This window comes from Aythya marila (assembly GCF_965140915.1).
Source record: "Aythya marila genome assembly, chromosome: 4".
Taxonomy (NCBI): domain Eukaryota; kingdom Metazoa; phylum Chordata; class Aves; order Anseriformes; family Anatidae; genus Aythya; species Aythya marila.
The window spans coordinates 75097167-75124994 of NC_139045.1; the positions used below are offsets into that span (position 1 = coordinate 75097167).

The 27828-nt window shown below is 40.4% G+C and overlaps 1 protein-coding gene across 1 annotated transcript; it reads right to left on the bottom strand.

The window, feature by feature from the left end:
* On the bottom strand, positions 1–27677 carry LOC309877984 (centrosome-associated protein ALMS1-like). The gene is made up of 11 exons (XM_082760042.1): positions 26574–27677; positions 24704–24829; positions 22780–22950; positions 17941–19136; positions 14525–14639; positions 13219–13473; positions 11769–12007; positions 10491–10674; positions 10217–10280; positions 6366–6465; positions 1–903 (listed from the first exon to the last, which is right to left on the bottom strand). Exons 1-11 carry the CDS (start codon positions 27253–27255, stop codon positions 859–861), a joined length of 3177 nt encoding a protein of 1058 aa, XP_082616168.1. The 5' UTR covers positions 27256–27677; the 3' UTR covers positions 1–858.
* Between the last annotated feature and the right edge of the window lie 151 nt (positions 27678–27828).

A 27828-nucleotide genomic window follows, 5' to 3' on the forward strand; every position in this document is an offset into this window, starting at 1 on the left:
TCACCAAGAACCACAATCTTTATTTTTCATCTTTTGCCACTGTGTTGCTCATTAAGTGCATAACCAAGCATCCTGTGGATATAAAAGCATCTAATGAAGTGAAGGGGACTCTCCCTGACAAACATTAAAAAATCTCAAAATAGTAAAAAAATAAAATAATAATAATAAAAATTCTTTGATTAGATTCTCCTATTAACACAGGAAGACAGCAAACCAATCAAAAAGTAAATGTAGTCATGACACCTTCAGTTTCAGGTACTAATGATATCCAGCTTAAACAGCTGTCACAGTTGCACTAAGTTCTTAACTGAGTCCTTGTCCTGGTGGATAGTCAGTGGTGATGACAGCACGGTTTCTTTCCATTTTGTCTATAAGGACAATGAAAATACATTTCATGATTGCTGCAATAGCTGCTACAAGTTCACCTGATGTTATTTAATATTTTTTTTTCCAGTACAAAACAATTACAAACAGGTTTTCTACAATGAAACATTAAAAAAATAAAAATCTCAGTTAAAAACTATTTAATTTATATAAAACTCCTATTTCAATCAAGTAGTTATAAATATGTTGTGGACCAAGTACTGCCAAAAAAGTATTTTGGAAGTCCATAGCAGCACTACAAGCAACAGCCACTTATTTAAAAATCTGTCATTCACTTCGCACCACTGATCCTTTAATATCTTAAAAAATATGGCAAGACTCTGTTAGCACAAAAAGACATCACCGAATGCCACAAAACATACATTGCATGATATTTACTGCATTATCTATTTCACTTCACAATCTCCTTTACAGAGGAAGACGCTGCAGAGTTTACTAGGCACAACGCGCTTTCATTTGAAGAGGAGATCCTTATCAGTTCCAAGGCACCTTCCTCCCTAAGACACGGTTGGTGATTTTCTGAAAGATAAAAACAAAGGGGTAGAGACCAGTATTATCCCTCTAAAAATTAAAAACACCAAGCATGAGCACAGCTTGTATACGTGACTCTAAGAAATGACTGTTCACAGGTTTTAGGACAGCTACAGCAGCCTCGCTGCTTCACACTCATCAATACAAAAACCAGCAGGACATCCCTGTGCTGGCTGCTGTGGAAATTGTTGGAAACAAGTACGAAGAGTCAGAGCACATCTTGACATTAGCTGATAGAGTTTCCGCAGTCTCTTTTCAGGTTTTGAAGGCAAAGCTCTGGGCTTCACGCGAGCCTCTCGTTCCCTGAGCTCACTGAAAGGACACAGAAGGAAGGAGAAGTAGGAGAATTACAGGGAAGGGTGACAAGGATAGTGGAAGACACAGAAATGGCATTTTCTACAAGAAACCACTGAAGAAATTAAGACTTTTCACCATGGTGGGAGGGATGAGCCGTATCTGAAGAGGAAGCGATGAGCAAGTGAACATCTACGTGATTCTGAGAAAGCCTGAAGTAGGTAGAAAGGTGGTGTCAGTGACAGACCCAAGAAAAACCACAAGTAGGCAAGTTCACGAAGGAAAAAGCCTTCACTAAGTATATCAAAGATGCCTCACAGCCCCTTGGACATCACACAAGACGGTTAAAGCACCTCAGAGGAGCACTATGGGTGCTGGTTCCGTTACACTGCTCTTCTCCAAGCACCTGCTAGTATGACCCGCTCTTACAAGGGGCAATTCAGGTACTGAAACATCGCTCTGCTAGCTCAGCCAGCACGCTGCTGGTGTTGTGAGGCATGGCAAATATTTGTGAGGCTTTACAGCAGCATGAGATGAAGAGCTTGAGGTGTCTTACAAATAGGGAATGATAGAGGCATCCCCTGATGTGACCTTTTACATTACATAGAGGTGTATTTATACGTACAAAATGCGAAGCTGCTGGCACAAATCTGAGTGTGGAATGGCCCCAAGAACTTCATGAAGCCTCGGGACTTGAAAGCCATCCTCACACAGCCTCTGAGCACACCTTTCAGCGCACAGACCAGCTTGCAATTTAATAAGCAACCCCAGCGAGCGATGAGATGCTATCTCCCCTCTTTGCTCTACTTCCTGGAAGTGGCTATGAAACAGACTAAGAAGAAAACCATGAGGCTGTCAAGAGAAAACGTAGCCAAGGGGACGAAAAACAAACAGTAGACAATCTTGTAAAGCAGCAGCATAGTGCATTTAATTTTTACACCTCTAGAAATGAGCGCTGTTTCCTTTGAGGTAGCGACACCTTGTGGTCCCTGTCTTGCATAGGCTCTAAAAAAAATGTCATAAACACACAAAAAACTTCAGTACTCCTAAATACTAATACTTTATAAAAAATAAAAAAGCTAGAGGGAAGTATGTAGCTTGATAACTTTGCTATTTCCTTTATGAAGGTTTCTCTCCTGCTTCATATTTACAAAAATAACACTAATTGCATCTAACAGAAGAGCATCAGTAACAGAATAAATTCATATCTGCTAAATTCAAAAATAAATAAATTCAATTTGACATGACTAGGGTTGGAAAAGTTCCTTATGATTTATTCTGCCATCAAATCAGAAATCTGTCTCAACCACAGTTTTCAAAATTAAAGGGCTTACACTAGTTAGATAAGGAAATGGTGCAATTTTATGCTCTATTTGAAAGTAAAAATAGAGAAGGGACAGAACATCAGCCCAGACCCATGCATATGCTGTGATAAAAATAACTTTTCAGATAGCAAAGTTAAGAATTTAACAATTCCAAAAAGTTCAGGCAGACTGCACAGCCCTCTCAGCTGCCTTCTAGCACATGAATGTTGATGTTTGCAGTTATACCAGGATCCCCTTCTAATTTAGTAATAACAAAACTTAGTTTGTTCTCTTTCCTTCTCACCACACCGCTACAGCAGCATAGGAACAACTCAGAACAAGCACTGCCAGCCCTTGCTTCTCAGCTGTCCTGTATGAATATTTGTACTTTACAAAAGTGGATTTTGGTCAGATATATTTGTTAATTTGGGACCCTGTTTTGAGCCCCATAAACTCCGTTTCGCCCCACCCTGTAACCTGTGCACTAATTTAAGTTCATCATCATCATCATCTGCTCCCTACAGATGAGAAGAGAGATGCTGCCTCCAGGGAGCAGTGTGCTCCGCACAATTGTTCACACTGCAAACACACAGCTGTGTTTTCTCCTTGGGATGCATTCTGAAGAAGCTGGGGTGCATTTTTCCTTCTGAAGCGCTGACACAAATTATATCAACATGCACTTATACCCAACATACCTCTAAATGCTGCTGTGAGGGTTTCATTCAGTGATACTGGCAAACACTTGTCCATGGTCGTGTACGTAAGGATGAGTGCGTGTGCACACATATAATTCACTGCTTCCCTTCCCAGACATTAAACATCCTTAACCTGTGAGCCCTCAATGCATGGCAGAAACAGCCTGCACGTGGGTACTGGCAGCTAACCACATCCTCAGAGCCACCTGCACTGCAATCAGTGAGGTGCACACTTAAGTTTTGCTTCTTACATGTCCAGGAAGTGTCCCAGAGCCATATTACATCGTGGCTGATATGTAATAAACTTAGGGCGTAAGTACTCTTTGTTATGACAATAATGAATAATAACAAAGCCACAGGTGCTTGGAGAATGCTCAAATTCTCATTTACTGAGCAAAAACTAGAGAAGAAGATAAGACATCCCCTTCCTTCCCAGCTGTTTCATTAGTGCTCCTCTGCCAGCTATTAATGTTTGGTGGTAACCTACTGAGCTGCACCCTGAACTGTGGCACGAGTACATCCTTCCCCACCAAGACGTCCAGTGCTAGCCTGTCAAAATCCAAACAGAGAAGGACAGTGAAGATTCATTAGGGACAAGTCATGCCCCTGAACACTGACCTGGAGTCAGAGAATAGAGGCACCATGCTCGGTTCTGCCACTGACCCAAACACAGCCTCGAGTAGGGCACTTGACTATCTAGCCCCTCTCCCTTCCCAAACTTTGTCTCTAGATGCATGCCAATTGATTTTGGATAGAACAAGGCCTTATACAAACCTAGCAGGGGGCAACAGATATCCTCCAGAAAACTGCAATTAACATAAAAGCCATGTTTATTCTAGAGCGCTGATCTGCATCATCAGCAGTTCACAAACTTGTCACTGTAAGAGATGCTCAGGCTAGTTTGGATACTGTGACAGATCATTTAAATGATAAAACCCTAGATTACGTGATTATGTATGTTTTATAGTCTAGCTTTCGTACCAGCATAACAAAACAGTTTTCTCCTCCTAATATTCTGTGTCATCTTTGGAGCCATTCCACAAAATCTGTAGCTCTTTTTTTTCCCCGACACACAATCGGATCTGCTTTAGAAACTGATGCTCTCAGCAGCACATTACCAAAATTCTAAACAAACTTATTCACTGTATTTACAGCTACTCACTACAGCTATTCTGCATCATCAAGGAAGACAAAAGATTACAGTATTTACTGCAATGAATCACCATCCTCTTGCAATCAAAACAACACTTGTACACAAAACTTTCAATATGATTCCCTCTTCTTCCAGCTGATTACACTGCTTCAAGTGAGTTACTGCCAACAATCATCAACTCTGAGACCTTACTGTACTGGCATCCGAGGTTCTCAGACTAGTGCAAAAATATGTTGTGAATATACAGTGTAAAAGCATAACAGCAAATTGAAGTAATTCTAGGCATAAGCACCCAAAACCAGATTAGGAAGGTATTCTGGATAATACGCCACGTTACACGCCCTCGCTTTTAAAATCCAACCACTGCTGTTCCTGACAAATAACTATTATTCCAGCTCTGGGAAAACAACTCAGCCAGAAAAGAGTTGCAATGCTAAAAACTGAAATGTAAGCATAAGATCCAGAAGAAATAAATCAGTTTTCATTTTTAATGCATGCCCTTAAACCAGCGAGGCCTCTAAATTTCATTGCCTGCTTCCTGAGTTCTGCAGAAGGCTGCATTTATTGGTACATGGGTTAGGAAGCAAGAAGGTGAGTCAGGTTAAAACCTTACTGTTTGTAGTAGACTGTTGTTTCCCATCTTTTAGCTTTTATTGTCTTAACAAAAAAACGTTTGGGTGGCTGAAACAGCTCAAAAAGGGATACACTGGTCAGCCTGAGAGATGTGCTTCACAGAAGGGCCTGATTAGCCTCCTCTGTTTTATCACATCACTCGCTGTATATAAATTGATAAGCTTTGCTACACAGAAATACAAGATAAGATGTGTGCATATAGGAGGAGAGAGGGACAGAAGACTTTTCCTTGTTACTCTTTGTGATTAACCTAGGAGTCTCTAGCACACTCTTCAGTCTTTCGTTAATAAAACCTGAGCTTAACCAACACATAAAATACTCGTTAAAAAACTTGGACAGCCAGGGAGGAAGAGTTCTAGCAGCAATTGCTGGCTAGGACAGAAGCAGCTCCCTGCAGGGATCTCTCCACTTCATGGCAGAACAAAGCAGGATTCAGCAGAGCCCTAGAGTAACCCAGCCAAACCGTCCCCACAGATTCCTTCTCCTCCTTCTCACCAAAATCCTGGAGTCCTCACCTCACCTGTGACCTGTTGCTGGTTGTACGATGAGACCACAGCACAGGAACTGTTCATAAACTGCTGATCAGTGTTTGAGGTTCAAAGCTAGTCACACCCACACTCCGGGATACCAGTTTATTCCACAGCTCGCCAGACAGAGCAGATCCTAGGCTGATCAGTGCCAGAGCACTAAGACCATACTATCAGCTGAACAGACATTTAATTGTGAAATCCACTGCCCTCAAATTTAATTACCACCAGGACTGCCAATTCTCCACTGGAGAAATGTTAGGAACAACAGCTCCAGGCTTTTTTTAAACACGGCTACAAAGCTATCTGTGAATATTGTATGCTAAAGTCATCTACAGCAAGGGTGCACAAGAGCTACAACAGCAGCCTTCAATTCCAGGAGCTTATTTATGGAGTATCTCCTTTGGATATGCTCCACAGCCCACCTTGTTCTGCCCTCAAGACTCTGCACATGGCCTTTTTTGTGTGCTGCTTACATGGGACTATGCTTCCTTGTGTTTTTTTCCCTCCCCTACACAGCATGTAGGTACTGGAAGATTTCCAGGTTAGATGTTTGGTGGGTTTTTTTGTTTGTTTGTGTTTTTTTTTGTTTGGTTGGTTGGTTGGTTGGTTGGGTTTTTTTGTTTGTTTTTTTTGTTTGTTTGTTTGTTTTGGTTTTTTGTTTTTTTTTTTTTGTTCCATGTTTTTATAAGCTTGACTTCTCTGACCCTAATTATCCTAATCACCTAGAATCTGCAAAATCATACCACAGAATTAGCACTCAGCATTACTATAAAGCTTGTGACATCAAGGGAAAAAAAAAATCTAACAGGTTCCAATGTAAACAGTTGACCAGAACACCTACCATCTTGTAAAGCTGTGCTTTCAGGCGGTACGAGTTGTATTCCAATTTTCGCTTCTCTTCCTCTCGCTTCTTCTGCACCTCTGGCAGCTGCTCGTAGATCCTTAGTGTAAATACAAGAAGTCAAAAATAGTGACTTGGCAGGAAGGAATTTATCAAAATAAAAAACATTCTCATTTTTATCTTCACATTCTGTTAAAGGCTACTGGCCTGTCAGAATTGTATTTGGGGGTTTACTAGTGTCACACGTGGAAAATAAGCTCTGAAATAAAAAAAAAATGAAGGTGCCTGATGCTCACCCCAGTGTCAGTGCGCTGTTCTAGGCTGGTTTATATGGTGCCACCTAAAGAAGGGACCTAATTGCTAAGGTGGCAGAGCACTGCTGACACTGCCTCCCCCATATCTTCCTTTAAGATCATAGGGCTTTACTCATTCCATGACAGTGGTTGCCAGGAACCATGCAGCTTCAAAAAGATTACAGTCTATGGGACGTGAAAATGAACCGTGTTCAAAATTCCAGTCCCATTATATTTAAGGCAAGACAGATACTATAACTCCTTCCTTAACATACTGACTTGATAATCAGCAATAGGAGGAGGAAAGGAAGAAAAAAAGAGTTACAATACTGCAAGGGTACACTTTTTAAGAGACTGCTTCATTCTTACGTCAATATGATAACAACTTTCCATAATTACTGTTCCCTTTGAATATTTTAAACGCATCTATGCCTTCAACTCCTATTATCTGCAAGTGCTTCAACCCATTCCATTCTGAACACTGCAAATCAATACAGCCCACCAGCAGGCAGGGAGGAGGGGCATCTTTCACAGTTGTCTTGGTCCTAACTCCAGCAGGAAAATAAGCAATTCTTCAAAACAGTGAAAGAAGGGATGGAGGCAAATGAGTCAACTTGCATTGACTTGCCATTTAGTCAGTAAAACTCAGGTGTTACCTCCATGCTTCAAAGGACAGAAGGACTAGAAGTTGGCAGGAAAACAAACTAAAATGAAAGTGAAAGATAACTAAGAAGGCAGAATCAACAAAGCAAGGAATCACATGCAAAATTTTGATTGGAACTGACTTTTATGTCCTAATTCCCCAGTATCAGCTAGGGAGAGCCACACTCCTTTGTACAAGTGTTACACCAGTGTGTGTGTACCAATCCATCACAGTTGAACTGCTGAGCTTATGTTCTCTGAAGGCAAGGAAATACAAATTTCCAACACCAGGAAATTCTTTAACAGGCCACTTAATATTGCATCTATAAAGACAATTGCTATTAGATTCAAAAAATAATAAAGAAAATAAAGGAATTGTTTCCATGACCTACCTCTTTGCATGTATTTCTATTCTCCTACTCTGTCTGCAGCTGCTCTTAAGGCCATCTTTCTAAAAATGTCACTACCCACAATGCTGCTACAGAATAGAGGAAGTAAACCATATTTGGATGCTTATTTTCCATCTCTGATGCTTTGCTGATAGGCAGCAGAGGGTGCTAGGTCTATAGAAGTGCTACCGAAGCGGGGGGTTTGGGGTTTTGTTTTACTACCAACTCACCATTCGCTAATGGCTTCACCATTCTAGGGCTCCCCTCAATGAAAGATCAAGGTTTACCACACACTGATTCACCCCACCACAAAGATACTTAGAGCAGGAAACGGACAAATCAGAATTGTAGGTAAACTCCTTGAAAATGGTTTTCATTAGCTCTAGCTAATTTACCATGAGAAATTCCATTTATACCCTTGCAGAGAGAAAGCAAGAGCTTCTGTACTCATTATAGGTGTGGATTTCAGAAGAATGGTACAGAATAAATTACTTCTCAGATCCAACTGAGAGCTGGAGTATGACAGCAGTAAGAACAAAAAAATGTCACCAAGTGCGACTGCCTGAATCAGTCTCCATAGAAATCCTGCTGACTTCGGTATTATGAAATCAGAGTTTCTGAAAAATACGTGAGTTCAGATATGCTGATTACACAGTCCAAGTGACCTGGATCCAAATCCATTTCCACTAAAACATGGAGGCACATTCCTGGGGGAGCTGGCATATTTACCACTTCTGTCACCTTTTAACTAATGCCCTAAAAATACTGTTAAATGCCAAAGGCTATTTAAATAACACACTTTTTTTTTTTTTTTTTTGTCTCCTAACATATATATCACAGGGTTTATTATATATATTATGCATTCCAGTGGATAGTTTGCAGATTCACTATGTGATTTAGGCTGGAAAGGATCTCTGGAGGTCACCTAGTCCACCTTTTCCTCAAGGCAGGACTAACTTCAAGGCTAGATCAAGTTGCTCCGGCCTCATCCTGCCAACTTCTGACTGTTTCCAGTGATGGAGATTGTACCATCTCTGTGGGTCCCAGGTCCAGCATTTCACAACCCTCTTGTGAGATACTCATTTTCTAGTCTCTCTCTTTAACTGCAACACATCCCATGTGTCCCATCACCATGCACCTTCAAGAGGAGCCTTTCTTCTGCCTTCTCTCAACTCCCCTTTTCTGGCAGGGGAACACCACTGCCACATCCCCACCTCCAGCCTTCCCCTCCCCAGTTTCTCTTCGCACACGTTCCAGCCCCATCCGTCTTGCTGGCCTCCAGCAGGCTCAGGCCACTTGGTTAATAATGCCCAGAACAGGTCACAGGATCCAGTTGTGGTCCCATGAGTACAAACCAAATGAAATATTTGCTTCTCCTCACCTGTATGCAACCCACAGTGTGGCTACCCTTCATCACTGCAGGAGCACAACTGCATTCAGTTTGCCATCTACCAGGCCACAAAGCCCTTTTCTGAGGGGCCACTGCATGAGCAGCCTGTCCTCAGGGCCTGCCGATACCCTGATGGGGTTGCTGTGTCCCCAGGAGACATTTGATGCTTCTTGCTGTTGATCTTGGCCCTTTCCAGCCTGCAGAGGTCTCCAGATGCTCCAGAGCTACTCTCAGGCATACTGGCTGGTCCTCCCAAAAAACTGCTGAGGTGTGTTCCACCCCATTGCTACTGATGAAAAGGATCCCAAATAGACAGTTCTGACCCCAAATACTGTCCATAGCACAAACCTTTCCCTTCATGTAGCACTTGCATTTGGTGCAACAAAGCACTTACACCATCAGAGACAGCTTCGTGAGTTACTGATTTATGTTTAAGTATTTCTGCTGTTTCTCAGGTGGTACCTTCCCACCACCTCCTCTTGCATCTCTATCATTTCAGAATCCAGATGCAATAAAACACCATTTTTTAATTAAATCCTTGCATATTCTCTCCATGGCAACAAGTATTACAAATGTTTAATACACCATTAGTGTGTTGTGCATTTAGCTATGAAGTACTTGAATCAAACATAAGACAAAATCTATCACAAGGTGGTTTTTTTTGTTTTTTGTTTTCTGTTTTTTTTACAAGGGTAAAATCCTCATTATTCCTTTGTGGATAATTATTTCTTCCACAAAGCTACCTCCATTTGGTGAAATGGTACCTCACTTCCTGCCCCAATTACCTAGTTTGCTAATGTTTAAAACTATACGGACACTCCATTAGCCTGCACCCTACATTTCATCTCTTTGGGGATCCAATACTTGGACAGTTTGCTGTAGTGTTTGGACCACAGATACTGCAGCAGAATACTCAATTTACATGAAATGTTTTTTCCAAAATGGTGTCATTTGGAGGATTTTATGAATAGGTGCTTTTTCACTCTCATGAAGTCCCTACATCTTGCACAGGAAGAGCTGAGTTATCACCAAATCCCTTTTTTTTTTTTTTTTTTCTTACAGATACAATTTATCCATCTTTCCTACTCATTTACTCTGAGCGCTTATCTATCTGAAACAAAATTTTCGTAACCTTACCGTTTAGATCTTTGAACCATTTCACTCTTCGGAATTGTTTTTCTCTTTTCTTTAACCAGGTAACCTAAATAGAAAGTTTTAGGATAAGAGCACAGTGAACAAGTCTGCTTATCACAAAGCATTCTGTTACCTCCATCTTACTCCTTTTTGGATTTTTTTTTTACAGATAACATTAAAAATTGTAATACTTTTATTAAAAATACACACATCCTTAAGAACAATGGGTAAATTAATTCACTCCTATAGAATACCAGGAGCAGAACCACAAAGGTACCTCTGTCAGACAGCATGTGACTTGCATTCCTGTAGCCCTTCCTTTTCTCTGGAGGATTAAATAGCTCTTCACGTTCAGACTGCAGCACGCTCTGTATCCTCCTTTCCTCCATTACAAGTTTCAGGTGCTTCACGCGCTCGCCAGAGCGAGAGATGAAATCAGGGCGATGCACTGCAAGAGCCTCCTAAGACGGGATGACAAAACGAAATCTAAAGTGGTCAGACAGACTCCCCACAGCTGGAAGAGAATAATGAAATATCTAATTCATTACCAAAACATGGGGAAAAGTAATCCCAAAGCAATATTTGGTGTAACGTACAAAATCACATATCCCTAGTGCTTGGTAGATCCTCAGAGACCTTGTTTAACACACAATTTGTCAACAATAAGGAAACTAACAAGCTGGAAGGAAAAAATAATGCCTAAAAAATTAGCAAAAAGGACACAAACCTCTTCTGAAAAAAGCATAGCAAGGTTCATACAAAGTTTAGCCTGTAGAAGATGACATAACTTATTATAGTCTCCCTTGCTAGAAATTAATGGGCACATCAACATTAGAACTTCATTTTTGATCAAAAATGGAATTTTCTTTTTTGTTGTTGTATTTTTTTTTTAGTATCTCCTGATAGCCCTATTTGCCACGCTTCAGTTTCCATCACAGGGAAGTCCCTGAACACAGAATAGATGCAATTGAACTTAAATAAACTTCGGAAGCGCACCTGCATTAGCGTTTGCCAATTTAGTTTTCACTTTTTATGGATGATCTTCTTCAAAAGTATATCTGTATGCTATTACCTGTATTTTCCCAGATATTTAGAGTGATCACACTCAATTTGATCTTGAGTGGGCATCATATATGCACATGCATGAATATCAGCATTTTGAGTGTTTGCACTGTATGAATCAAAGCCCACTTTAATCACACACTATGCACATCACACTATTACTTCTGCATGGAAGCAGGTATGACTTGGCATTACTTCAGCTACATTCCCTCTAGTTCCTGAAGCCAAATGATTTAAGCCCTAAAATATGAGCTCAATTCAAATAGATTATCATATTGGGCAACGCCAGACTACAATAATAAACAAACACGCCTGGTGACTTCATTGTGTTTTGGTTAGTTTTTTGTTTTGCCTTTTTAAGAAAGAACAGTCTAACTTGTTGATTTGCAGCAATCATAAAGATGAGTTAACAAAACAAAAAAAAGAACAGTGTTTCCACAAGATTCAGCATTACTCCCAACAAAATCCTACAGAGATCCCAGCGTGCCTTTACCTGTAGCGTAAGCTTCACAAGTGGCCGAAAGGCCCTGGTCTCAGCATCTCTTTCTGGAATTGCTGGCTGAGTCACGGTGCTCTGCTGCTGCTCTTGCCAGTTCTTCTCTCGGAGAGGCTCCCTCCAGGGCTTCGTGTTGGTCAGTGGTTCAAACCAAGACGGACCAGGACAAGAATTGGAAAAGTTTTCTTTCCTCGATTCAGATTTCAAATCCTCTGCTTGGACAAACCATGAAATTCCTGTGGAGGAGACCACAGAAGACAGTAAAGATAAAGATACACAATGCCCTTTTTCCATCCCCATCTATGGCCCTTCATGCCCAAGACCTTATTAGCTAAATACAATCTGGGGCCTAACACTGAAATAAATACTCACTTCAGCTACTACACCAATTTCAGTGGGACTCTGTACCAGCTACCTTTGGTTGTTTCTGAAGAAATTTTTTGCCAAGTGTCAGTAAACCAGCAAGCCCCTATCAAACAGCACTTTCGGAAAGGCACAAAATGGCTTCACTTGGAAGTTTCTCCCTTTATAGAAAGAATAAGGCCATGGCAGGGGGTTGGCATTAAATGATCTTTAAGGCCCCTTCCTACCCAAACCATCCTACGAATAGTTACTTATCGGCAATTACACATTTTAAGGAGCCTCTGTATCTTCTAAACCTGATGGCTTTTTATAGACTTTTTTTGAAGAACAAATGTTTTACATCTTCCAAGTGTTAAATATGTATACAAGAATTAGATTACTCACAGTTTACATACATAATGGGGTTTGAATACATCAGCTAGTATTCTGAGCAGATATTCTAAATTTTCTAAATAAAAACGGTATGAGAGAGTGATTTGTCCCTACAACAACAATGATGACTAAGGAAAATATTTTTAAACATTTAATCGTGACACTGTGAAGATTGTCAGGAAATTTAACAAAAAATGATCAAGAAACTACTCCATCAGCCCAAAAATGCAACTCTAGCTGAAAGAGGGAAACAAGTCTAGCTCTTCTGGTACCAAATTCTTCTCCTAAGTACTCTGGGGAAAGAAAAAAAACAAACTTGTGCTTTGAAGCCTTAGTATATGAAGCAGCAAGTACAACTTAATAGGGTCAAGTTACTCAGAACTCAGTGGAACCTGTCATACCTTGAAAATGAAACCACATACCTACAAGATTCCTACCTAATCCCCTGCCTTATTCATTGCCTCTTATTTGCTACCTTTATTGGAAAGGCTGCATCTAATGGCTTGATTGAAAATGCATCACAGAGCAGTACAAAGCTCATTTGCCATAGTGAGTATTTTTCTTTAAAGTTTACTGATTAAAAACAATGTAAGAACTGACAAGACTAGAGTCAGAGACTATTACATTCCAGTTAATCCTCCTCATAAGTTTTGGTGGTTGCTGTTGAGACGCAGAGCTTTTCTGCTCTGCAGAAAGTGTATTTTGGACTGACCTTGTGGTAAATGCAGTCTGCTCCTTTTTGTCCTTTTCTCCATGAAAAAATTGCCTGGCTGTCCCTTCTGCTTACCCTTGCTTCCTGCTGCCTGATGATCTGTGACCATACCAGCTGACTCTCCAAAAATACCATCGACACAATGCCAGGGTTTCCGTGGCCGTTGAGTTGGCTGGCTGGGCCTTGGTGTCGGAAAAGTCACACCAACATCCCGGGTGTTTTTCTTAGTTGCACTGTTCACAATCTCCAAGTCTCCTGTAGATCAAAACAATGCAGTAACACCTTATTCTAGAGCATCTGGAAGTACTTCAACATCAGCACCTGTAATATGCATAGTTCAGGGGGTGACCCTCAATTTTTATTTTGGAGTTGAAGGGTCACTTACTTTTACCCCATCTTCAAAAAGCAAAATCATTTATATTCCCACTTCAAATTCAAAGCAAATCCAGTTACTTGGGATTGTTACTAAATGATAAATAAATAAGATTAAAGATGTGTAAATCCAGCTCCCCAGGCAAAGCATGGATATTTTTATTTATATGTTATTTATACAAAAGTATAAATACATAAAAATGTATATTACGTGTGTATGCTATATATATATATGTAATATGTGAATAATATACAAATACGTATGTATATCGATTATATACTTGTATTAAAAGGGTGTGGGAGTAAAATTGAACCACTGCTGCACATGAAAAAAGCGGTAATAAATAAATTATGTGTCTGATGACTGAAACAAAAACCACTATTCAATCTTATGGTAGGAACTTGGCATTTAAATGAAAGTAATGGAGGAACTGGAAACTGCCACCGGAAAAAACTGAATGCAGAACTGCACCAGATCAGGATGAGCTTGTGTTTTAAATAGAACATAACATCCAAAATATTACCAAGAGGAATATGAAACGCTGCAGTCACAGGCCTTCTGAAATAGTACGTGCCCACAAAATACATTCTGTGAGTAACAGATGTCTTACAGAGAAAACAAGATATATAAAAAAAAAAATCATCAGTCCACCTTTACGACTGAAATGAATCAGAAGTTTAGGTTAATAAGACTTACTAGCAAGTGAGGAATTTGGCTACTACTCAAGCAGGCCAAGAAAGGCAATGAAATAGGTCATTTTAATTAGACCAGAACATCTTTCTCTGAAAGCACTTGAAGTGAATTTGGAGAATGCTGCATATACATACCTGTAACCAGAAAGGTGCAACAGACACTGGAAAATGGGATAAAAGATCAAAGAGATAAAAGGCAGAAGCAAAACATGAAAGACAAGCTTGGAAGCTGAGAGCTCACCTGCTTGGACACCTTTGTTTAACATCCGTGTTCGTCGCTTGTTACTGAGAGCTGAGCTTGGCCCCCAAGAACTGCTGCTCGAAGAAGTTGAATCCAATGAAACATGGATTGCCTTCTGGAGGGGGAGAAAAAACAACAGGAATTCCTAAAAACCTAACTGAAATGAAAAGGAAGAGGGATTTAAACAGCAAGAAAGTCATCCCTATTTGCAGTACCTTGACTCTAATGTTATTTAGATGTTTAAGAGCCTGCTCAGTGTCACCTATTGCTGTGCCACACAACAGTCAGCCTTGGTTTTATAGCCTCATACAGCAATGCACTCACTTTGAGCACCCTGTTCTAGTAAGAGTGCCTGGTTTCTGTAAGATCAGATTCTGCACAGTGCTGAGCATCCTCCTCTTCATCTGTCCGAAGCTCATGGGACAGTATGGTCTGTTGAGACAATTCTTCCAAAACCCCTCTGCAGCACCAAGATCACTTGTTTCTGCTTTGGGAAGAGGGAGAAAATACATCTGGACCGAATCCTATATTCCTACCCTCTCAAACCAAAAGCCTTTAGAGGTGGCTGGTGTTCTTTCAAGACAATTTGTCCCTCCAGCAACAACATCTTGCTCTTTCAAGTGAATTCACAGCAAACTCCAGATCTGCAACACTGGCACGAAAGAGCAAAATCTCCAAGTACACGAAGTTCTCTCACCCTTGGGATCCTCACTACAAGAAGTTCTCCAGGTGGAGAAAATTCAACTCAAAAGGAAGAGACAAGGTGGTAAGAGCACAGCTTAGGCAAAAGAATACTTTTGCATCAACAGGCACACAAACAGGAGCTCCAGCCACAAAGAGAACAAGCAGCACGACTGCCATAGAATTTAAATTATTTTAATACGTTATAACTTTACATATGGAATATATTTTAAGGGTAATGCATCTAGTCCATAAGCTGTTTGGTTATAGAAAGCACAGAGAATGGCAGTGCTTTATTAACAGCAGTGCAGTGGCACAGACCAGCCTCTGCAACCCTGCTCAATTTCATTTTTTAATTATGAAGCAGATTTTGTTTGGGTTTTTGCTTGATCATAGCAATTAGTATTCTATTAGCAACTCATAACGCTAGCCACAATAGAAATGAACAAAGGCTTTTTATTACCTTCTGATTGATCCTCTGCTACCACCACTTCAATGCAAAACAATTTCATTTCAGCATTTATAGGAGGCAATTTTTTTATTCTCGTGCACGCTGGGAAGAGCTGTTTTTTAGTTTCACAAAACCATTACAGCTCTGACACAGTGCACTAGGCAGCTGTAGTAGGTGTGTTATCTTCTTTCAGAGAGCAGAAGCAAATGTAAATACGGGCTGCTCAGCAAAAGAAAAGACAGGATGAAGTAGGGAAAAAAAAAAAAGATAACCCATTTGCATGCACGTGCAGAAATAAATACAGGCAGAGATTTGGTACTGAATATTGACACGCATATTCCTATTTGGACCAGAAAACTCAGCGCAGTGCCTTCAAAGCCCTTCAAGCAGTTAAATAGCACAACCTTTAGTTTTGTACCTGCTACCAGATGGCAGCTTTAAGAGTGCTTTAGAAATAACAAACTGGAATAGATGAAAACCTTCTGGGATGGGTTCAGCGTCTATAAATAAAATAGGCTGCAATCAAGTTTTCTGGAAGCAGAGCTGACAATAGGCTCTCAAAAAAAAAAAAAAAAAACTGAGCTACAAAGCGCAGCGCTTGTCTGCAAGATTTGTACAGTAGTCTCCCTAGGAGTAGAGCTCCTGCTATAAATAAACAGCAGTTTCTGAACCACAGAAATTTGCAACTAGAAAAAAAGATCCTGATTTCTGTTCTGCCAAGCATCACGGAAATCATCAACATTTGGATTTTACAGTGAAGTTAACGTTCTGCCATTAATTTTCTCTCATTCTTACTTGAGGCAGGTCAAGCACCTCTTTATGTGTTGGTTATACACACACACAGAGCACATCATCAGATAAAGGTTACCACTTTCTAAGAGCCATATGGGTTCAGTGCAACACCAAGCACTGAGAACACTAAGCCTTTATTCTCACCTAAGTATTACTGGAATCTGTTATCTCATAGGCGATTGTCAAAGTCAAGTAGACCAGAGGTTGTTTTTAAGGTCTAAATAGACGTTGAAGGATCAGCTTTACAGAAGAATATGGAAGAAAATCATCATGCCCCATCCCTGGCAGTGCCCAAGGCCAGACTGGATGGAGTTTTGAGCAACCTGGACTGGTGGAAGGGGTCCCTGCCCAAGGCAGGGGGCTGGAATTAGATGATCCTTATGGTCCTTTCCAACCCAAACTCTTCTGTGATCCTATTTCTTCCAAACACTACAACCATGGCACAGCATATGTTGGATCCTAATTCCATATTTAGACAGTCAGTGTAGTGATTAATGGTCTTAACGCTGCAAAGTTTGACTGTTTTATTTCATAACATTAATAAATCTATTTTAAAACAATTCTTAACCTTGAAAGTCTTTCTTCCCAGGCTTGCATTCAGTAACTTGACAGAAAAATTTAGTTGATTGTATTAAGAAAAATTAACTTGTTTCTCTAAAATCCATTACTAACAATAGCAACATCACTTTCCTCCACTAAAAAGAAGAGAGAAATATTTCCTATTTGTTCCTGCACTTTTCAGCATTAGTGTATATGACAGAACCCCAGAGCTCTCATTTCTTTCTATAATCATCAAGCCCCTACCATGGCCCCCTTTCAGGAAATTGATTTTCATTTCTCCTGCAGGAGGCCATTTACAAATTCAACTGAAGTCATCAGAACGATTCTCTCAGCTTCAAAACAGCTTTACTCCAGAGTTTTTGTCTAGAACTCTCAGGCCAAATGCTTTATTTTAATATGTCTAAACTGCCAAAGACAGAAACTTACAACCAGCCAGCACTCAGATGTTGATTAAATTCCAACATTTAAAGTAGACAATAATAAAATTCATATAAATCCTTTGATATTTTTTATTAAACAGTGTTTATTGTTGCCCAGATATATTTAATTAGCAATGTGCAGTCAAAAGCTGCAACCTGAACTTTCTACCAGGACTGCAAAAAGCACAAAACCTGCAGGTAACTAGAAATAAGACAGAGCAGCATCTTGTTTCCCAAGACTACCTCCAAGGCAAATAAAGAAAGAGGGGAAAAAAAAATATAGGAACACGAAGAAAGGAAGCAGGATGGATGTTTTAAGGTATTCTGAGCTCCTCCTTACTGCTGAAGAGGCAAAAGAGAGTGTTTTGCTTTTGAGGTATAAAAGATAGAAACCTACCATTGTGTGTTTTAAGCGATTCTCCAAGTAACAACAGACTTTATTGCTATACAGCAGTTTAAGAGTGCCTGTAAAAATTAGCTAAAATTACCTTTTGATCTAATTGACCACGTACCTGGGTCTCTTTCCGTTTCCTGTGTTTCTCAGCAGTAACCTTGGGATATTCTATGCCCACCGCTCTGCTGCTTCCCTTGTCCCACTTCTCAGAGCGACTCTTCTGGTGGTTGATGGTGCAGTAAAGCTGGGAAAGTCGTGGTGACACCTGCACTCTTTCATGCCCAAAAGCCCTGATGAGCCTGGCGGTGTCGATGGTGGAAATGGAACTGCTCACCTCAGTCTGAGTAACAGTTTCCAGCTCTGTTTGGGTTACCCCATCTGATTCAGAGACGGTGGAACTGATTGTGGTGCAGTGATCTTTACTAAGCCTGCTCTCCGAGGAAGTGTCACTAGAAGTTTCCAAGTACTGCTGGTGCTCCAAAATTTTATGCATGTGGCAAATCGTTTTCTCTCCTGACCTACTTTTCCTAAGCTCAACAAAGCTGTTTTCATCGTGGTTGATAAATGGCCTTTCTTCAACACATGCTGCATGAGGCTCCGAGGTACTTTCAGACGTGCTCTTTTCTGGCAGCCTCACTTTCTTCTGCTCCCTTATCTTATATTTTCTTTCAAAAACATTCTTTCCTGATCTTGCTGGTATTAGCGTGTGCTTAATGGGATTCTGAAGGACCCTGGCCAATCGATCGAGGCGCTCAACGAGGGAGAGCTCACCGTTACCCCTAAAATCATGGTGCTGGTATCTCTTCTGGCGCTCCAGAAACTTAACCCAGAGGTCATCCAAGCTACCAGTGGAGTGGGTTCTCTGCCTCAGTGGCAGCTCTTTCTCCACATTCTCACGAAGACAAGTTGTGTGGCTAAATGCTAAAGGATAACTTTTAGCTGCCTTTTGTTCTGAGTCTCTTCTGCCGTGTTGAGGCAGCTCCTTTCTAGAAATTTCACTCTCTGGAGACGTACCAACATTTAGATCCTCGTTCTTGCTGTAATCTGCTTCTGCAGCGAGCGGGAAGAACTCATTTTCACCATCGTTCTTATGACGGGCAGAGAAAACACGTTTACGGCGATGTGCATTCTTCCAGTTCTGGAAGACAGCACTTGAGGCAGGTCTAGCATGTCCAACACCCGAACCTTCCTCTGAGGGCTCGCTGTTCGACTGGAAGGAGCTCTCACGCATGGACATGGGATGATGAAGGTAGAACTGGGCAGACTTGAAGACCGAATGAGTCGTTTTCACAGACTTTAAATGATCCGTGTGTTCTGCAACAGAAGAAAAACTTGTATTATTTTTTTTTTGTTCATTGACATGGAAGCAAATAAAAACCAGCATATTTGAAACAGGGTGACTTTTGTCTCACCTTTACCATTCCCAAAACACAACTCACTTAGGAATGAAGTTTTAGCATTATTAAAAGTACATATATAGTATTTTCTATCATTTGCAACATGGAACCCAAGAGAATGCTGGATCCAGCTAAATCTGAAGGAGGAATCTAGATATGTCACATGTAATAGAGATCAAAATTTGGACAAATTTATGTTATTGGAAAACTTACGTTTATGGAAACTCACGACAAGAAGCCACAGCTCGTTTTGCCTTTCAGACAAATGCCCAGGGAATAGAAACATCCCCCTAGGGCTATGCCTGAATATTACCTCTTAACTCAGAGGAGCACTATATACAAGAAAACCAATACCACCTTCTGTACAGCTCCTGGAAACATTTCTGATAGCACACCAAGACCTAGCTCTGATATTTATTCAAGCTCAAATCACACATTTTAGCTCAAAGTAGCAGTGAAATCCCTCAAGAATATGCTACTACCTGCAATTACAGAGCACTACGTTCAGGAATACAACTACTAACTCATTTGTAATAGACACACATTAAGTATGCACACAGCAAATACTAGCAGAAAAATACTTCAAAGACAACTTTAAAGTCATTTTGATAAACTGTAAAAAACATATTTTTAAGTAAAAATGTTTCATTTTATGTTCTTTGTACAACGGACTGAGTTATATGCTGATATAGTCAATGACCCGTAAAGGAAGAAAGCAGGAACTACAGATCCTAGTGCCAGAAGGGCTTCTCAAGTCCTCAAACACTCAAATTAGTTTTCCCTAGCTTTTCAACATTCTCCCCCAAAACGTTTTGTGGTTTTAAACTTCTCATTTCTCTCCTTCTGTGATGGTAACAAAAACATAGAACCGTTAAGTCCTTTTTTTGTTAACAGCAGCAAATCTTGCTTTTCAGCAAAAGGGATATTAAGTCCAACAACCAAGCCTCTCCCCACCCCATGGAGGAAAAACCTACCTGCCTCATCATGAATCACAGGCTGGGGATTTATAAAACCTCAATTCCACATGGGAAGTAGTGATGCAAGACAAGCACAGAAAGAATTATGATAAAATTACATCATTTTATCCTGTTAACACAGGCTTCATAAATCTGACTTTCATTCAGTAACTTGTTTCTTCCCTTCCCTGTCTCATCACAGAAACATTTCAGTGTCGTGTTCAGACCAGGAACAGCACACCCAGTCTCACTAACTCTGAAATGAGAGGAATTTGTGTTTGCATACAAGGTCAACATTTCTGTTTCTAGGTAGGAACATTTCTCCACATCCTCCTGACTAACAGGCTTGGGAATACTATGCAGAATTTTTATTACTTCTCTATTTTACAAAAAAAAGTTACCAACAAGACAGAAGGAATGCAAACAGACAAAAACAAAAATAAGTTTATATAGAGAAACTTTTAAAAAAAAAATAAATACATAACTTGCATAATTTTAAGCTCTAGACAAGCTCTGTGGGTAGAGTTAATCTTTTATTAGGCCTGCTAAAAATACAGTTGAAAGAGTCAGAGAAGGTTTTAAGCATGCAAGTTCTCCTTCAGAAAGCTTACTTATTAAGCTTTCAACTGTACTGTTTTAACAAAAGATTATTTCTACTCTGTTCTTTTCCTGCCTGTGTCTTTAGGCCGTCACTGTTACAAAAAAAATACCTTTAGATAATTTTATATTAACAGTTGTGCTCCCCTTTCATTTTTATCCAGGCTATTCAAACAGACAGCATAAATGGTTCTCTGCTCCAGCACAGCATTTTGTTTCTTATTGCAGATTCTTGTTTGGAAAGCTCACTTCCATACACTCAGTCTTTCTTCACTTCTAACGCTGTGACCCAAGATTCAACTTCTGTTTTGAGTTACCCCCAGCAAAAAAAGAAAAACTTTTTTTTTTTTTTTAATGAGTCTTATTCCTCTTTTCTGTATCCTTGCATTTTAGAAGTGTTCAGAGAATTATTTCTTCTGTTATAATAAATAGGTTAAGAGAATGTTGTCTTTGTTGCTCTAATTCAACTATTGATCCTATGCACCTTCATCAAAAAAACAAACATAAAATAATGACATTAAGCGCCTTACAGAAAGATTTTAAATTATCTTTTGGAAATATCAATAATGTAATCTCCATTCTGAAGAAAAAAGCTGCACTTCAAAAGAAAATCCCTTCTAAATGGAAGAACTGAAGTCATCAGGAGGAATCACTGTTGATACATCAGCACAGCTCTAAGGGGTGACCTTAACCCAGGCAGACTGAGCACTCTGCTTAAAACAACAAAAATAATCATACTGAAGTATGATAATTTAATGGAATTTAATAACGCATTTAATGGAATGCATTCCAAAAACATATTCCATTAAACACCTTCATATGGTGAGTTTATATGGTATTAGGAAAAATAAATGGGTTCCCTAAATTACCGTACAGGACTCCGCCTATGAGAGCAGGAACCCTCTCATTCAGCATCCTTTATGCTGTTCACGTGGTTCTGGTCCAACCCGTTATTAGTATCAATAGTTATATTGCCTTCTTGCAATTTGCTCATTCTGTTTAACTTAGCACATGTTGCAAGAACTGTACTCTGTGATAAACACCTCCCCTGATGAATTCAGAGCTGAAATGGCAACCACGCCACCATTTTCTGTTTGCTGTTGCTTCTGCCCAGGAACAAGATGCAATTCCCAAATTGAACAAAAATCCTCATCCCTCCTCAGACTTGAGGAAGTTTATCAGACACTTATAATGGCAGCATGAGGTTTGTACAAAAGGACTAATTAAAAGTCCATCAGGACTAATTTTAGCTACTACCATGAGATACGGTGAAAAACCATTGGTTAGCTCAGAGTAGTTTCATTTTGTTGGCATTCCAACAATGCAAGATTGCCTTAAAGTCGGCTGCTATAGTATAAACCCTGACCTGCATCCCTCGGGAACACCATCCAAGAAGGCTAATGAAGGAGAGGAAGGAAGACATTGGTCAAATCAAATTAAAACTCAGTTAAAGACCAGCATTACAGAGATACATTGGTATCTTGTGATGTCATGTAAAGTATCTGTGGGAAGGAAGAAATCTACCCCATATACTGAGCCATCCCACGTGCTTTTATTTACAAGAGAATTTCTATTATTTTCTGCGTTTGCATCCTTTCCGTACTTAGAGAAAGCTTTGCACTTCAAAAACTTAACAAAGTGCCTTAAAAAAAATAAAAATAATCTTACAGAGGCCCTGATAAGCACTGCAGCCACTGGAATCCTAGCAAATAGAAATGTCCATGTTTCACAGTGCTAGGTTAAAGGCTGGACCAGATGATCTTAGAGGTCTTTTCCAACCTAAATGATTCTATGATTCTATGTATTTGGGCAATCAGGGAGAAGCAGAGAGATGGAGAACAGAAAAAATGAATCAGATTTAGCACCTTCAAGGAGACTATCAGCAATAGCATAAGGCCAGACACAATGGATCCTAAATCCTAGTTCTTTTGTTGTGATTTCATTCTTGTGTGTTAAAATACATACAAAAAATAAATAAAAATAAAAGAATACCACCACATTAACTACCTGGGGCAGCCTCCACGGGTATCATTTGTTCTTCAGCCCAGGCTAGCTTGGGCTTCGCCCTCTTACTGTAGCTTCCTTCTTTATGCTTGATAGCCGCACTGTCTGGAGGATTATCATCTCTTAAACCAAGCACATTTGCTGGAAACCTTGATGGAAGAGCATCATTTGATCCTGCAGAAAGACAGGGCAGTAATTACGAGCAAAAGGTGAAAACACGAAGAAGAGATACAGAAATTTCACAACAAAAATGTCTGAAAGAAAGCCTATTATCCAAGTATCAGTACCAGCACATTCAGAAACCAGCAATCATGATCCCTAGAGAGCAGATCTAATGACTAACAGGCAGCAGGCACTGCAGGATTGTTTTCCACAAACTTTGGTGACAACATTCTTCCGTGAGACACAGATAACCTTACCTCTTCCACTAATGAGCAGAAAAGAACACAAGAAAATTAGCATTAGGCAAGTCTGCTAGGAAGCCAGACACAGGACTTCAGACTCCCTCTGATTCAAATTAAATTCCGCACATTTTCACTGACGGATGCAAATGCCTATTTTCTGAGCTCAGAATAGCCATGGAGAACAGCTAGGAGGCAAGAGTGGGTCTGTATAACTGAACAGGAATTCAAGACAACAGGAGCATAGTTCTTGGTATTGTATCGCTGCGTCCTAATGTTAGAAACCTAAAATGGCCCCTAACTGATTTATCATCTTTGTCCACACCACCTGGCTAAATTCAAGCAGACTTACTCAGTTTCCTTCAGCTACTATTTGGGAGCTAAGAATCCAAGCAACCCATTTAAAAACTACCATTTGGCTGAGTTGTTATTGTTAGTTTATTTATTTATTTATTTTTAACTCTGCTGTGCATTTTCTAGAACCTTGCACTGTCTCGTATGCATGCTGAATTTTTCTATCTAGCATATTTTTAGAAAACAAGACTCGAATCACATTTGTTTCTCTCATTCTGACCATACTACAAGAGGCAGACTGAAAAGAGGGAATGAGCAGGGACACACAAATAATCACAAGCACAGCTTGGGGCTGCAGTGACTAACCTGTGCACTTACTGTCACCGCTGTACCAACCTGCTCCCCTGGGGCACATCTGATGGGAACTGGACATCTTTATAATATTAATTTTACCTACAAATAGCTTTGGATGTCAAAAAGCTCTGGCTGAAAACAACATGAAAATAAGACCTATATAGCTTAAGTGATATGTTCTTTACACATAGAAAAGAACAAAAAAAAAAAAAAAAAACAAGATGATGATTAATCCTAGATCATCCTTTTCTCTACTAAACAATAAGTGTATTTTACTGAGAGATAGGTGGATGGGAGGTGAGAGGTTAGCTTGTATTTTAATCCAGAGTTACAAATTGCAATGTTTATAGAACGTTTCTATACTGGAATCCCCTAAAATGGAGGAAAGACATTTAATACTGAGAAAGCTATTATCAGAAATGCATGCGGCATTTCCTGGTATTTCAGAATGAACACACAACAAATTAAAGAAAAAAAAGAAAGAGAGAAAGAAAATACAGAAAGAAAGAAACTATAAGGAAGGAGAACTGGCAGAGATATGAAGGAGCCAAAACTAAACTGTAACTCCCAGAGAAAAGTAAAGAATTATCAAGCTCTAATTCAGCCTTGTTTCTCTTCACTGCTAACAGAATGAGAACATCCTTTTCAGAGGCATTGAAGCCATAACCTTCGGTCAGGACTCATGTATCTTTGTGTTATAAAGTGGCATGAATGTGAACAAAGACATTTTTCTATGAAAATCAGCACGCTTCCTCTAAACTAGCAGGACAGAAGAGTTCTGAGCTAAACTGAGATAATTCTGCATGCAAAACAGATATATTTTGACCCATGAACTACAACCACGATCTCACATTGGAAGATCTAAGCCAAATAAGTACCTGAGTGAGAGCTCTTAACGCTCGTTTCTGATCCAACTGGAGAAATTTTGGATCCTGCTCTGACATAAGGAACATAATACATCCCAGTGCTTCCAGAAGGTTTATACGGCAGCAGTAACGGCTGATCTGCAGGGATGGAAAGCAAAGCAATTGACAGAAATCAGGATTAAATCCTTTAATGCAGCTGAAGATAAAAGTAACAAATTAGGATGCAAGGAGACAGAAGGTGGTCGTTGCAGTAAATCTGGAGAAACAGCATATTCTTTAGGAAAACAAATTGCAATTATTAGGTATCTAATGAATACCTACCCGTGGGTTGGAAGACTGACTGTCAATTAAATAAAAAAGATAGCTTACTTGCCAATGCTTTTCCTCAAAGATCAATATTAAATTATTAAATTTGTGACTAGGGTGACAAACGCTGGCTTAAAAAATAAAAATACAACTCGTATATCCACAGAGCCTCCATTGACCCACGGTTAATGAAATCATTTACAATGAGCATCGATACCTGTCTCTTGAGTCAATAAACACAGTGTGCTGTTACAACAGAACACACAAATGTCTGGACCAAAACGTTAGCTGACATCTAACAGAGAAGGGAATAGCTAGCATATTCTGCACTCTGATGCCACGAAGCAATCTGTTCTCAACTATCCTATTTTAAACACCTTGTCAATAGAGATACAAAGTCCAGAGCACAGGAAAATAGCACAAACACTACATTTTTTTGGTACAGTTTTTCTAGTATAAAACATCAGTGTGTGAAACCACACTGCAACATCCATATTCCTCTGTTAAGCTTTAAAAAGCCCTGCATATTCTCTTTTATTCTACATTTCATTCTAAAATAGCGATGGGCACATTTTTCTCTTAGCTTTCATTCAACCACTGATCTTTTTAAGCTGTAAGCAGTGAACCAAATCAAATTACCCAGAAACAAAACCAGGATTTTTTTCCTGAACGAAGCCTGTCTCCAACAAATTTGGTTCCTGATAAACTTGAACTGAACCACGACTGCCTTGATACAGCTCCCTACCAACAAAACTGTAAATCCCAAGTGTAGGGGTTTGTTTTGTATGAACTGTAAATATCAATATTAGAATTATCTCAAGATTTTTACTTTCACAAAAAGCTGGGGTTCTGTTTTTGGTTTCACTACCCATAAATACCTCAAACTTGAACAGATGGAAGACTACACAAGCACATAAGACACTGATTTGCTCACCACCCTGCCTCGGGAAAGAGGAAATTTTGTTAAGAGCTGCAGTTGTGTTTGGGGGAAATTCACGTCTTTTCTGGAGAGACGACTGATGGGTAATATTTTCGCCGTCTTGTGAATTAACATAAATTTCTGCTGAAAAGGTGGTTTTTTCAGGACTTTCTGTTGTTATCTGGGTGGTGGCATCAGAGGTACTTTTCCCAGTTTCTGCAGGAGCTACGGAGTTGCAGATGTTCTTCAGGTCACATCCCCCTGAACCCACAGCCTGCAGACTCTCACTGCCTTGCGGAGGCAGCTCTTGGGCTGCTGTGCTCGGAAAAGAAGAAAGCACCAGGCAGCGACCTGCTGAAGACACTGGCATGGGGAAAGATGAACCTCTCTGATCTTCTGGAATAAGGGCAGCAGTTGGGAACTCCGAAACAGCTTCTAATAAAGCTTGTGGAGTTTTTAAAGGCACTGGTAGGGTATTGACTTCAGGTTTATCCCCCAATCTCATCTCATGTGCAGCATCCAAGTCCCTGTGCGGCTGTGAGTTAGGACATTTTGGGGAAAGAGTTATGTGGACACAAGACAGCGCTTTCTTAATTGGTGATGGAGACACAGATATGGTGGATAAAACCTCATCTGGAGGTGAATGGCGAGACGCACCGGTTTGCTCTCCGGGGGCCTCTTTCTGAACGAGAGGCACTGCATCAGAAGGACGTTGCTCTTCTTCTAACAGCTTAACGTGGCCCTTCAGCAAGTCAGTTTGTACGGCTGGACGGGAACCCTCTAAGCTCTCACACACCTGGATGTGGCCAGGAGGGCTGCTCTCCTCCTGCTGGTCAGAGGTTACAGAAGGGGGTTCACGAAGCCCACTCGTAGCTTGGCTGAATCCTGCAGCAGAGTCTAGCCCCAGGATTTTGGCACCACGCCTGCCCAATTCAGTCACATCTTCAGACAGAATGTCAGGATTTTTTGCACTAAGGGTCTGTCTCTCATCAGCACGGATGCCTACAGAACCCTGCTCTGACAAACAGTCTGCTTCTCGATAAGCTCCAGCTCTGTCAGTGCCAGCAGAGACATGATGAAACCTGGCTCTGTCAGCAGCAAATGCCATCTCATTAGACTGTGAGCCAGAGAGAACTGGACTTGAAGGAGGACAAGCCTTAGATCTTTCCCAGTGTTGTTTGCCATGGCTCTGTTCCTCAGCACTAGCAGAACCAACCTCCAAAGGCATTAACCCATCGAGAGCATCTCCATTAAGACTGCCACCGAGTGCCATGGAAGTCAGAGGTGACTGGAAACGTTTTCGGGATGAAAAGGTGATAGAGGTAATTTGCTTAGACATCTCTTCGGAACACTTTGGAAAAGACAGCTTCTTCTGAGCTGGCAAATGGACTTCTGTCTGCACATCAGAAGCAGCTGCAGACCTCACCACACATCTGTCCCGTTCCTTCTGCACTGGGGAGTGAAGCCCAACGATGCCAGCAGAATGACTGCTTGCAACTGGCTGACGTTGGCTGCAGACAGGCGTTTGAACAGCACTCGGAGATTTAAAGGGTGTATCCTCCAGAAGGCAAGGATCAGGAGGATTAGCTCTGTATAAAGGCACGACTTCTTGTAAGCTCGACTCTAAAAGCTCCTTAGTCCTGGAGGCTTGTGTTTGGCTGTCAGCATGACATCTTTTGTCACTCAAAGCTTTGAAATAGTCTACGTCCTGTTCCTGATTACGGCCATAGCCAGAAGCAGCTTCCAAACTGCAACTCCATGCACCCTGAAAAACACAGAAGAATTGATATAGGTTACATGGACGGCTTTCTGTCCTCACCAACATCAGGATTTCAGAATTCAGAGAAAGAGCAGTGCTATCAGTAATCAAGAGTCTGTAATTATAAATGAGCACACTCTTTCCTTGGAACTC